The sequence below is a fragment of the Juglans regia genome, chromosome 6 (genome assembly GCF_001411555.2).
Source record: "Juglans regia cultivar Chandler chromosome 6, Walnut 2.0, whole genome shotgun sequence".
Classification (NCBI taxonomy): domain Eukaryota; kingdom Viridiplantae; phylum Streptophyta; class Magnoliopsida; order Fagales; family Juglandaceae; genus Juglans; species Juglans regia.
This window is the reverse complement of record NC_049906.1, coordinates 31663958-31677924: the sequence shown is the minus strand read 5'-3', so window position 1 is coordinate 31677924 and position 13967 is coordinate 31663958. Positions and strand designations below refer to the sequence as shown.

General features: G+C 31.0%; 1 protein-coding gene across 1 annotated transcript; it reads right to left on the bottom strand.

Moving 5' to 3' along the window:
• Positions 1-3167: 3167 nt before the first annotated feature.
• On the bottom strand, positions 3168-6825 carry LOC109006865 (ras-related protein RABA6a-like). Its single transcript, XM_018986276.2, has 2 exons — positions 6413-6825; positions 3168-3885 (listed from the first exon to the last, which is right to left on the bottom strand). Exons 1-2 carry the CDS (start codon positions 6628-6630, stop codon positions 3438-3440), a joined length of 666 nt encoding a protein of 221 aa, XP_018841821.1. The 5' UTR covers positions 6631-6825; the 3' UTR covers positions 3168-3437.
• Between the last annotated feature and the right edge of the window lie 7142 nt (positions 6826-13967).

Here is a 13967-nt window from a genome sequence, read left to right as displayed (position 1 = left end):
TCAAAAATAACTTTCAGTCCATATCCCCAACAAAAAAACATATATAAATAAGTTTATATCTAAAATATTACAAATTAATTTGAAAATAATTTCAATCCCTGTATAAATTTGAAAAGAAAGATATTACTAATTAATCTAAAACTATTACAAATAGTTTGAGTATTCTAAGAATGACAAATATATTATAAATACTCTCCAAAGGCACCAAAAATCCAAGATGCAATAAGTTAATAACCATATAGAACTTGAAAAAAACATGGATGAAAATGAGAATATGATGTCTTAAAACTAAAAAATTGAATTAGAAAAGATACGAAAATAAATACAAGCCTACAAGGAATGAATTAACAAGCCATCTATGTATCAATGTGTACTCGAAGTAGATTGAGATTAAGCCTCTTTTGCTGAATTCAATGGCATATCAATTGAAATCAAAATTAAATTTCTAATAAGAAACATAAAACAATTTATAACAAAGAATAAATTAAAAGTAATTATGGTTTCCGTCTTGATCGTTCTCCCCCTCGTCCACAAAGTCCACCACCTCCCAATCTCAATCGGCTTCCCTTTAATTCAATTTTGAGTGCAAATCAAAGCATTCATAGTGATAGAAGACAGTAAACTTCTAAATGGATTCAATATGCGTCTTCGGTGCAACAAGTGGACTCTAAGGCTACTATAGTAATAGAGATGACCAAGATACTTCAAGCTATATCTCCAATCAAAGGATATTTGACGACATTTACCTTCCACCAACATAAAACACCAATGTAACTTTGCTGACAAGTATCTTTTTAAGTCAATTTAGTAGTCTAAATTCTTCTTCTGTACGGGTGTATCACCATATTGCATACCCCACTTACGCTTTCTTGCATTCTCAGCATCAGTAGGAGGCCAAGAGGTAGTGGATGATGGAACATCAATACTAAACCCACTTGAATAAAGCAAACTCATGATACAAACTTAACAAGGGTGTCTTAACACTCAATACAAGTTAATCCACTCATCATTTTTCACTAGTATTTTCCAACCTATATACCATTCCATCAATCTTGTAAATTGTAATTTAGGTCAAGAATGATAGCATCATATACCAAAACATTGATTTTATTCAAACCTCTTTAATATTTCTCATGCTTAAGCCTCATCTTTAATGTTATAATATGTAAAGTAGAATCAACACTTTTACACATCTTATCCAATTGCTCCTTAACCTCACAAACTTGCCGATGATATTCATTTAATGTGAATAATAAAGAACTAGAAATGGTTTAGGTGGCATCATAAAAAAGCCTAAAAAAACTCAACAAAGACCCTAACATTTTCCCAATTAGCATCTTTGGGTTGCCCATACCTCTCACATCCTTCCTACTCATCTAAGTGACCGGTCTGTTACATATTCTCATCTCCCCTGGCATCAAAAGTCTTTCTATATTTTTTTGCCATTTCTAACATAAAAAAAGTTGAATTTCATCTTATAAGAATATGAAGGCACAACTCTTACACCATTAACACATGTCTTAAATTTCTCAAGTCTAGCTAATGAAGACTTAATAAATCGAACTGCATTTCTTACTTTTGCGACCGACTCAAGAACATATTTTAAACCACTAGCCACAATAAGATTAAGGATATGTGCACAACACCACACATGTGAAAACTCACCCATAAGATGGACAAGTTTTCCTCTCTAACATTATTCTTCAAATACTCATGTATGACATCATTAGAAGAGGCATTATCCATCGTAACTATTAAAACCCTCTCCAAACCTCATTCCTTTATTTTGGGTTCAACCTCCTTCCCAATCTATCACCTTTGTGATTGATAATTAGACAAAAAATTTAAGAATTTTTTTTTGTGCAACTTCCAATACTATCAACAAAATGTATAAAAAGACAAATATAGTTCAAATTTTGGACTGATCTCCATGTGTCGGTAGTGAGACAAACTCTTTAACCCTTAAATAATTCTTCAACAAACATTTCTCAAGCCCATATATTTTAAGCACATCTTTCACCACCTTATGGTGATAATGAATGTTAAACCTAAACTTCATGTCCTTAGAGTAGGCTTGGAACCCTTCATTGTCTACAAATCTAGATGGCTGCAACAACGATGAGATGAGAGACTGAGAAGAGAGATTGGGAGAGAGTCGTTTTTTTAACTCTGAAAAACGACATATAAATACACACCCAAACGGACATATGACATCCAGGCGGATGCAGTACCGAACCCACTAGTACTTAAGGGTTGGGTAGCCGTACTAGCTGACCACCAACCCTATCTAATCAACACGTACAATTATAACTTTTCCTAATAGAAGAAGAAACAAACCGCTCGGTCGGGTCTTAGAAAACTTTTGTGTTTAAGTTAGTTCCTTTGAGAGGAAGAAGATATTAAGGAATTTTACTGACCTAACAAATTTTTCATTGTTTAGCGGTTTAAGTTAGCTCCTTCTGGGTTTCCTCTTTGATTCTACATGTGCATTGGTAGCCCACATTCCCAACACTGAAATTCAGTAATTTTATTGACTTAATTTGTATGTGAGTGTTTTTTTTTCTCTTTTTTAAAACTAAGTTTTAATGAATTTAAATGAAATGATAAAATATAAACTATGCTGAAAATTAAATGCAGTTAGAAAAATAACGATAGAATTAGATCATAAACCATAATAAAAGTTTAACTTTTAAAAAAATAATTTACAAAAAGAAAAGAAAAGAAAAAAAGTTAGTGTCAACAATATTATGCCTTAAAGGCTAATGGTTGGGTTCTTTTTTAGGGCTAATTTGGGTAGTGTACTCCACTATTCTTCATTATTTTATTATTATTTTTTATGTACTTTTCACTACTATTTACTACTATTCAATATTCTATCATTACTTTTTTACTATTATTCATATAATATCTAAGATCACCTCACTACCTAAACACAACTTTATGTCTCGTTTGGATAATGAGATGAGATGAAATGAGGTGATTTTAGATGAAAGTTAAAAGTTGAATAAAATATTGTTAGAATATTATTTTCTATTATTATATTTACTTTAGAATTTAAAAAAGTTAAATTGTTTATTATATTTTGTGTAAGAATTTGAGAAAGTTGTAATGATGAGATGAGATGAGATGAGATGAAATGAACTCATTTCTATATTCAAATAGGGCTTTAGTCTTTTATTTTTCTTCTCAAACTCCTTTCCCATATGTGGGTTAGGCTCAATAAATTTCATTGAAAAAAAAACCAATAATGCCTCCTTCTTTTGTCAATGAATTAAGCTTTCTCTCATTACTTACATTCTCTCTCTGATTCAGTCCATCTAATGTGGTAAAATGTTGATATTTGCTCATAACCAAAAAGAAAAAGAAAGAAAGAAAAACCAAATAACAATAGCAACTAGAGATGATAAAAACTCCAAATGATCTTTGTAATTAGCAATCTACTTTATGCAACAAGTAGTTGATTGCTTGGTGGCTGTGACTTCATGATCAATAGTGATTATCTTTTCTCCACTACAAAGAGTGGTACTGCTTGGGGCTGATCCATTTGTTTTGGCTTCTAAGCTTTTTTGGCTTGTGATTTCATGGATTTTGGTAATCATATGCATGAATGCTTCCTCCACATTCACCTTCTCTAATGCAGATGTTTCCATGAAACACAAACCTTCTGTCTCGGCAACACTGTTTCCTTCTTCCTTACTCACCTCTCTAGAGTGACCCAGATCAGTTTTGTTACCAACAAGAACAACCACCATGTCTCCACTCCCGAATTGTCTTAGCTCCTGCAACCATTTCTTCACATTTTCGAATGTTGCTCGCCTTGTTATGTCGTAGACTAACATCGCACCTAGTGCTCCTCGGTAGTATGAACTGGTAATGGCTCTAAACCTATCACAAATAAGATTATTTTGAACCAACCATGAGAAAAAAAATCTCGGACCAAGTGACAGTTTAACATGATATCATAAATATTGTTAAGACATATAAATTAAGAGGAATTGTAATCATCAGCCACTATTTACTCCCACACTCTACACTTACAACTCTTTTTTTTTTTTTTTTTTCATAAGATCATTTGGAGATGTTTTTCATAAAATGTGGGGTGTGTGATAGTAAATAGTGACTGATAAGAAAGATTTTTCATGAATTAAATAATAAAATCTACTCATTTCTATAGTTTACACTTAATAAATAATAATTTTACGTGATATGATATTAATTCATTTTGGCACACGCGTTACATTCTTAAACTATAACAAATTATGACACGCACTCTTTTTAATATTTGAATATCAATACCAACAAAAGAGAAATGACAAAGTACATTAATATTGATAGTTGATTTTATCTTTTTAAAAGAATATCCTAAACTTAGTAATTAACAACAAGATTATACTCTTAAAGATATAAATAATAAAGATAATATCTATTTATAAGTCTTAGCTAGTTTTTATATACTCAATACACCATTAAATTTTTTTTAAAATTATTATGAACCCACTATAATTATCAGCTTAAAATATATCATATTTCATCGGATTATTAAAACGTCTACCTTCATATTTTTGCCCTCATTTTACAACTAATCCATATAATAATGTTACTTCATTTATAATGAGGTAGTGCTAGTGTGAGCGTTCAACATGCCCACTAGTATAAATTTTATTTTTTATTTTTTTTTATACTTTTTAACATATTTAAATATTTTTAAAAAATAAAAAATATATCAATATATTAATAATCACTTTCTTAATTAATAAATAAAAAAATAATTAAATATATTAACGAAAAAAAAAAGACGATAGAATAATATTATTCTTTATTATAATGGGGTTGATGGAGGACAAGTATGCATGCCACATGTAATTCTCAAAGGCTCCTCCAGGTGAAGAAGAATGGCAGTCCGCATGGGAGATGACAAACATGTCACGACTCCTTGATTGCCGTGCAATGAAAAGAGCATGTTCCTAACCCCCCAATGACAAAAAAAAAGGTAGAAAGAGGTTGGGATCGATTTGGTGGTGTCTTATTTCTTTTTCTTTCAACTATTTCGGGTGAGAAAAAAGGCCTTTATGAATTATGAATTTGTACAAACTTTCTTTTCAGTTTCTGGGTCCCGCCTCAGTTGGATTTATATATTTTCCTACATCTTCATCTTTGATTATCATCATTATATCCTTGAATACTTTTGGATCACGGATCTGCACCTCCCTATTCTTTTTACTTTTATCTACTTTTAATATTTCTGGTCGAAATTTTATATAATTACTTTTTTTTATATAATTTTAAAAGATAGTTACAGTATAATAAATGCAATTTTAAAATATGTAAATTGAAAAAATTTATTAGTTTAATTCATCTCATTAAATCGATTTTACAAGAAATAATTACTCATTTATTATAAGCATGCCCAAAACCTTATCTACAGATAATATGAAATTATTTTTCAACACCCTCCCTCACGTGTAGAGATTAGTATTTTTTTTTTAGTCTTTGTTACTAAATAAGTAGTGTGGGTTCTCATTTGTCCTGTAGCAGGTTCCGATACCATGAAAAAATTTATGAGTCTAACTCATCTCATAAAATCTATTTTACAAGAGAGAATTGATTATTCCTTATAAATATGTTTAAAACCTTATTCACAGACAATGTAAAATTATTTCTTAACATAAGCCTAGTACAAATCTATTGTAATGGTACATTCTTTTTGAGAAAAATGAGACTTACTATTAAAAAATAGATTTCTTTCATCCCACATTTATCTACATTTTAAAGAATATTAAGTGGACCTTACACTAAATTATTTATCATAAACTGAGTTATTCAATTATCAAATTGGTGTAAAGAGTATACTATCCACATCATTTAAATAGTAAAATAAAATTTATTAAATGTGTTAACCATACTAACTTATAAATATAATTTTTCTACAGACATATAAACTCTACAGTAGAAGATGGAATCTTTTATCTTCTCAAGAGTCTACATTATTCTAGGTTTATATTTGATCTTAGAATTTCTAGTAATTTTTTTGACTTAATTTTTATTTATTTATATGGATAAGTTCGAAATCGAGATAAGAGGAAAAAAAAAAAAAAAAATCAAAAGGAGAAAGGTCTTCCTAATTGAATGTTTGTTTCGTCAAGGCTAAGATAACGTGTTTAGACATGGACCCCCCTCGGAAACCTACCTTTACAAGCAACTTTCCTGAGTTTCTGTTGAAACCACGACGAACCCAAGAGAAAAAAGAAAAGAAAAAAAAACACAGATATAATTCAATTTTAACCTATATATAGGTTTATAAATATGGATGAAAGTCTGGTTTCAGAAAAGATGATAAAAACCCAGGTCTAAACAATGGATTACAGAGAAAATTATAAAAAGCAAGAAGGAATTAAAGAAATGAATTACTAACCTTTCTTGGCCAGCAGTATCCCATATCTGAGCCTTGATCAGCTTGTCTCCAACCTTTATATTCCTGTAAGCAAATTCCACACCTATTGTGGGCTTTGAATCTAACCTGAATTCATCTTTTGCAAATCTTGAGAGAAGGTTTGATTTCCCAACACCAGAATCTCCAGTAAGAACAGCTTTAAACAGATAATCACACTCTTCATCAAATGAATCAGCCATGGAGATGATGGATGATGATGATGATGATCTTAAGTTCTTCTTCTTCCTTTGCTCTGATCAATCTCTCCAGCCCAAGAAATTATGAACAAGCTGATAGGAAAGATCAGTTCTTTCTTGAAGATCAAGATGAAGAAAATACAAAGAAAACAGAAAATGTTTGAGTCATGCTGATAGGGAAGCAGCCATGGTCTTATATACATATATATATATATATATATATATCAAATCAGGTACTTTATAGCAGTTTCTTTGGCATTGTTTTTGGAGGGTACTGAGTATTTACATGTGAAAACATTGAGAAACGACATCATGGCTGTTTTCTGATGCTGTCAAGATCTGTGGGTGTCTCTAACAAATAAGCCAAATCCAGCTAAACTTGATCTTGGGATAATCCTATCCCCAATTAACTTAAAAAAAGCAAAGCCCACTTATATTACTCCAACTGTTCTTCCAATTCCCTTTAATGGAGTATCATTAATTTTCAAATCCTGATGTGGCAAAACCTGATTGGACATTCCTCTCCTCATTCTAACCGATGATTAGCTTGTTCCAAAGCAAAAATAATTTGTTGCTTAAAGCTTGTGTATTAGTGGTCAGAGATAATCATTCCAAATTCTCTCATCTTTCAATTTTAAATGTTTTAGTTGTAACCGTATGTTAGTTGTTTAGATTCCCTTTCCTTTAGGAAAACTTGGACATTTTTGGGTAGATAAAAAACTAATACGGTTTGATTTGAATTATAAGAATTAAATAAAAGAGATAGACATATAAAATCGATCTTATAATAAGCAATTGATATTGATTTAAAATTCACATAATTAAACAGCAATCCATTTAAAAAAAAAAACTGCAATCAACCCTATTACGTATTTATCTAATGAGATGAGATCATGAGATGGTTTTAGATTAGTTGAATAAAATATTATCAGAATATTATTTTTTAATATTATTATTATTTTAAAATTTAAAAAAGTTGAATTATCTATTATATTTTGTGTAAAAATTTAAAAAAATTATAAGAAGAGATGAGATTAGATGAAATAAGATGAAATAATTTTTTTTTTTATCCAAACCAACCCTAAATCTCATCTTAAGTCCTTAAATTTGGGTTAAAAGTAAATATTTTTGGATTTATATTATAATATTATAAGACTTTATGGATAACTCCACATCTTTCTTGAAAACAATGTTGGTTCTCACCTTTCAATCTAATTGGTATATAATATGAGCAATGTCAGATACAGTTTAGAGTGTGCAAGTCTCACGCACTTATTTTGAAAAAAAAGTAGGATCCATCATTAAAAGAATAATTTTTTAATGTGGTTCCTATATTTATCTATATTTTTCAATACAAGTACGCGAGACTTATATATCTTAAAACTGCGAATATCATTTCTCATATAATATATAGTTAAAAAAAAATACTAGAATATTAAAGTCTTACACCACACACCTCTACTTAACTAATATATGATTTATCACTTTTACCATTCTATTTAAACATACACATATTTAAACATTAAGATAAAATAATAAAAATAATAAATTATATATTAATTAATGTAAAACTTCCATGTAGAAATACACATTGTACTTGAAACCGAAGGAGTGCTAGCTACTTTGGGCTGATGTAAAGCACACTAATATCTTTCACAAATTGGTTAAACTCCCCCATAAAAGATAGGTCCTTTGGATCGATCATGACCTTTTATTGGTGGACCTGGTCCTAATTATTGCAGCATGCATGCTGATATGGCCACGAAATAAATGCTCCAAGTAAAGCCATATTGTTAGGAACAAATCGAATGAAGACTACCCTTTCAATACTTACCTAAAAATAAAAATAAAAAGAATAAAGCATATAGTCTTCCAGCCAAAGAAATACAAATAATAAACTCATCAAAGTTCATGAGATTATAAAATTGATTTGATTGGTCCTTTTTATTGAGATTTGATCTCATGCACACACTACAAGAAAATTGCTTATTAGCTGTCAGTTATTTTTTGTTTAACTGATTATTTTATGTCAAGATGAGTATATTCTCGTCATATATAATCATTTTCGTTACAAATAATTCGTCAAAAATACTCAATTTTCTTGTAATTATATATATATATAAATATATATATATATATATATATATGCGCGCACATGACACATACATGGGAACAATTTGGCATGACATACCAAATTACAAGCTTTGTAAGTTGCATTTCTTACCCGTCTAAAAACAGGTGGTTGGTATGCATAACTTGTGTGTGAAGGTAAGAGCTTGAAAATCAAATAAGTATTATATATATATATATATATATATACATACATATATATATATATATAATATGATTAAGAACTATCCCTAGATAGCTTTATGATCTAGCAAATAGAAATCAAGGTCTAATCTACTTTTATAGTTGACACATTGTAGTCTCATAATTATTCTCCAAAAAAGGAGTCCCATTGTTAGTTGAGATATTAATCAATCTTTGTAATCCTAAGAAACAGATTTTTCATGAAATTTTTTATATAGTTGGATGGAAAATAAATCATGGTTGACAGAAGATGAGATATATATATAATAAGGATGTACTACCCCATTTGAACCCACCTAATTATGAATGGACTTCCTACACCCCGTAAGATTTCAAAACCCACCTATATACGAACATGTTAATTTCTCATAATTATATAGATTATGGTGCAATTTAATAATTGGATACATAAATTATTTGTTTTACATCATGAATGTAAGAATTTTTTTTTTAAATAAATGTAATTCCAATCAAGCTGCCAAAATGCATGATCCAATTTCGAAAGGTATCAACAAAAATTCGAAAGGTAACAACAAAATTTATAGTAGATAATGCCATTCAAAATGTATCAATTATAAGAAATAAAGCTGTGGGATATTTGAAATTACAAGAAAAGAGAAAGTCATCTTAGACAAATATTATTGGAGAGTCATTGGACTCACTATTAGACAGACCCAATGACACAGTAAAAGGCCCATATAATATATCCAGCGGTCCATAAACGTTACTTAGGAACAAACGAACTACTCGATCCACTTGTCTAGAACTTCAGTAGCAATGATAAACTCCTTAGTGACATCACAAGATGATTAAAAAAATGCCCATGATGGTTTAACAATAAGGAGAGAGAAGTACCATTAATGCTTTAAGTCAAGATGTCTGTAAATAAGATTTTCTCTATAGAAAGACAATAAATATTTCGTCTCTCTCTATGAAAAAATCTTCTATATTATTAATGTTGTATATATAGATAAGATCCTAATAACATTATTTCCTAATATATTTTGACTAAGTAGCACCTACCAAGCAAAGCTTGGTTAAAGAGGCTGGGCTTGTTCCTTTTTGGCGCCTGGCTTTTATGTGGATGATGGGGCAAGGTAACTCCCAAGAAAGTATATATTGGATTCCAGCTCCACTCGGCCAGCATCCTACTAGATCCAATTGAGAGGATACCATGCAAAAGCCATTCCACCTCAAGGCCATGTTGTGGGTTGTGCTAAGCAAATAACTTTTGAGTTAATATTGTTCTTGTTAATGCCAAAATCAACACAACAGGCCAAAATAGGGTCGAGAAAGAGTCATTCCTGACTCGCTATGGTGATCTTGGCTTCGATCGGTGTTGTGTGGAGCCCGCGGAGGTAGTCTGGTGCGGTTGTACGGTATTTGTGCTTTCATCCATGGTAGTGAGCAGTGAAAATAAAGAGATGGAGACACAAATTTATGTAGTCCAGCGTAAAGCCTAAGTCCACAAGATTTAGGGAGGGGAGGATCCACTATAATATGATTGCATGTCTCTTATGGTCTCTAGTCCTCATTGTACAATGGAAATCTGAGCTCTATCATTTGGTAGAGATTCCCTCGCTAGAGTCCCTATCGTGAGGTTGAAGAAACTGCTGAGGCTGAAGTCTGGAAGAAGCCCCTTTGGAAGTGGTCTGGTCCCTTTGTTTTATCCTCTGCCCTTTGCCTACTTTACGTCCTATCTTCTCTCCTTTATGTCACATCCTTCATTTCCTCCTGCCACCCTATCTTCCCTCAACCTTTTGTCCCATTCTTCTATCTCTCTTTCAATGCATGCAATACATATTACCTAACATTACTTCAAAAATTCCGTTTTTTATCCCCTTCTTCTATCTCTCTTTCTATGCATGCAATACGTATCACCTAACATTACTTCAAAAATTCCGTTCAGCAACTTTTAATACTTGAGAATTAAGGTTTTGAAATAATAATCTCATAGACAACAAGAGAAAATTAATATCCATAAAGATAATTGAGATAAATCTTAGTTTGTAGGCAGCTTGATGGACATTGTAACATTTATAACAATTTTGATGGACATTGTAACATTTATACCAACACTTTTCAACACCCTAAGTCTTCATTGGCTAGACTTGAGAAATTTAAGACGTGTTAATGTTGTGGGTCTTCAGTGTAAGAGTTGTGCCTTGATATTCTTACAAGATAGAACTCAACTTTTTTTATGTTAGAAATGGAAAAAAAATATAGAAGGGCTTTTGATGCCATGGGAGATGAGGATATGTAACAGACCTGTCACTTAGATGAGTAGGAAGGATGTGAGAGGTCAGGGCAGCCCAAAGATGCTAATTGGGAAAATGTTAGGGTCTTTGTTCCGTTTTTTAGGCTTTTTTATGATGTCACCTAAACCATTTCTAGTTTTTTTATGTGTCACATTAAATGAATATCATCGGCAAGTTAATGAGGTTAAGGAGCAATTAGATAAGACGTGTGAAAGTGTTAATTCTACTTTACATATTATAATATTGAAGATGAAGCTTAAGCATGAGAAATATTAGAGAGGTTTGAATAAAATAAATGTTTTGGTATATGATGCTATTGTTCTTGACCTATATTACAATTTACAAGATTGATGGAATGGTGTATGGGTTGAAAAATACTAGTGGAAACTGTTGAGCAGATCAACTTATGTTTAGGGTTAAGACACCCTTGTTAAGTTTCTATCTTGAGTTTGCCTCATTCAAATGGGTTAGTATTGATGTTCCATCATCCACTACCTTTGGGCCTCCTACTAATGCCAGGAAGGCAAGAAAGCGTAAGTGGGATATGCAATATGGTGATACACCCGTATAGAAGAAGAATTTAGACTGCTAAACAGACTTAGAAAAATACTTGTTAGCAAAGTTACACCCATATATGGAGAAGTTTGGTGTTTTATGTAGGTGGAAGATAAATGTCCTCAAATATCCTTTCATTAGAGATAAAGCTCGAAGTATCTTGGTCATCTCTATTACTACAGTAGCCTTAGAGTCTGCTTGTTGCACCAAAGATGCATATTGGACCCATTTAGAAGTTCATTGTTTTCTATCACTATGGATGCTTTGATTTGCACTCAAAATTGGATTTAAAAAAATCAATTGAGATTGGGAGGTGGTGGACTTTGTGGACAATTACGAGGGGGAGAATGATCAAGATGGAAGCCATAATTACTTTAAATTTATTCTTTGTTTTAAATTGTTTTGTGTTTTTTATTAGAAATTAATTTTGATTTCAATTGATGTGCGATCAAATTCAACAAAAGAGGCTCAATCTCAATCTACTTCGAGTACACATTGATACATACATGGTTTGTTAATTCATTCCTTGTAGGCTTGTATTTTATTTTCGTATCTTTTCTAATTCAAGTTTTTTTTTAAGACATCATATTCTCATTTTCATCCATGTATTTTTCAAGTTCTATATGGTTATTAACTTATTGCATCTTGGATTCTTGGTGCCTATGGAGAGTATTTATAATAGATTTGTCATTCTTAGAATACTCAAACTATTTGTAATAGTTTTAGATTAATTAGCAATATCTTTGAGTTTTTATTTATAAAATTTATATAGGGATTGAAATTATTTTCAGATTAATTTGTAATATTTTAGATATAAACTTATTTATATTCCGATTGAAAAATTATGTATGTTTTTCCTTTTTTGGATATGGACTGAAAGTTATTTTTGAGCCCACAGGGATGTAAAACAAGTTCAAAAAAATGTTAATAGGCTTCAAAAATAACTTCTAGGCTGGATGGACCAATGGCCGAGTGAGGTCCACGGGTGGCCGGATGACCTGTAGGCCAGTCCGCCTGTCTAGCAATCGGCGAGCCATCCACCCTCTTATGTACTGTTTCATGGTTTTAATAATATGGAGTGGTTCCTGCGATCAGTGTGGGCTAAATTAACAAAACAAAAAAAGTGTTGGGCTGTTGGGTTAAACAGATGACAAATGGTTTAGGCTTTCAATTTTTCAAACTTTTTTCCACGTATAAGAGATTACATCACCTCTTAAGATGGATTTGAATAAACTGTTTAGATGAGAAGAGATAAAATTTTTTGAGTTAAGATAAAATAAGATAATTTCTAAAAAAATATGTGTTTAGATAGTGAGATGAGATGAGATGAGATGATATAATTTTGACTTTTTGATATTTAATAAAGGGATGAATCCCACTATTTTATAGAGTACGAGTTGTGTATTGTTCACACACTGTTTACTGTTCATGTACTGTTTATTACTGTTTGGCACTATTCATGTCAATTTTTATTGTTTTATATTATTTATTTACTGTTCATTTAAGTTGATGTTTTCAAAACTTAAGAGATGAAATATTGTGTTTGAATAGTCAAAATAAATGTACGGTATAACTTTAGACACTACAAGAAAAATGGATTTTTGTGGCCATTTAATTGCGGTGAAAAGACTATTTGTGACTAAAACAGACTCATTTTAGATGTAAATAATCATTTCGCTAGAATTAACTGACTACAAATAAACAGTTTTCTTGTAGTGAGATGAGATGGTTTTATTTGAATTGTCTATCCAAATCCACTCTTTGTTTTAAGATAAACAGTAAAATAGATAAGAACATAGGGTAGACCCGATCACATGATCATAGTATCACAGGTGTTAAAAAAATATATGGAATTGAGTCGCGGGTGGTTGTGGAGGGGTTTAAGGGGTTAGATATTATACATAAGAGGATCAAGAATATAATGAAAGAAAATGATAGGGATCCCGTTGGTGGATCCCGTTCATTTATCCAGCTCTAATTTCTTTTTCCTTTTTTTTTAGTTTTTTTTTAACATAGAGATTAAAAAAATATTGTTTAATAATATTATAAATTTTATTTTTTATTTTTTATTTTTTAAATATTTAAAAGTATTAAAAAATAATTTGAATAACGGAACCCAACGGGATCCTTAGCATTGTCCTGTAATGGAGTGTTGCATGTAGTGGGTTTGAGCTCTGGTGATGAGTGGCATGTCGCGCTCACGCATCACTTTGA

Excerpts from the sequence above, each read along its gene's own strand:
- LOC109006865 (XM_018986276.2), bottom strand. The coding sequence starts at position 6,630 with ATGGCTGATTCATTTGATGAAGAGTGTGATTATCTGTTTAAAGCTGTT. Across the intron at positions 3,886-6,412 it reads GATACTGCTGGCCAAGAAAG|GTTTAGAGCCATTACCAGTT; the intron begins GTTAGTAATTCA and ends TATTTGTGATAG.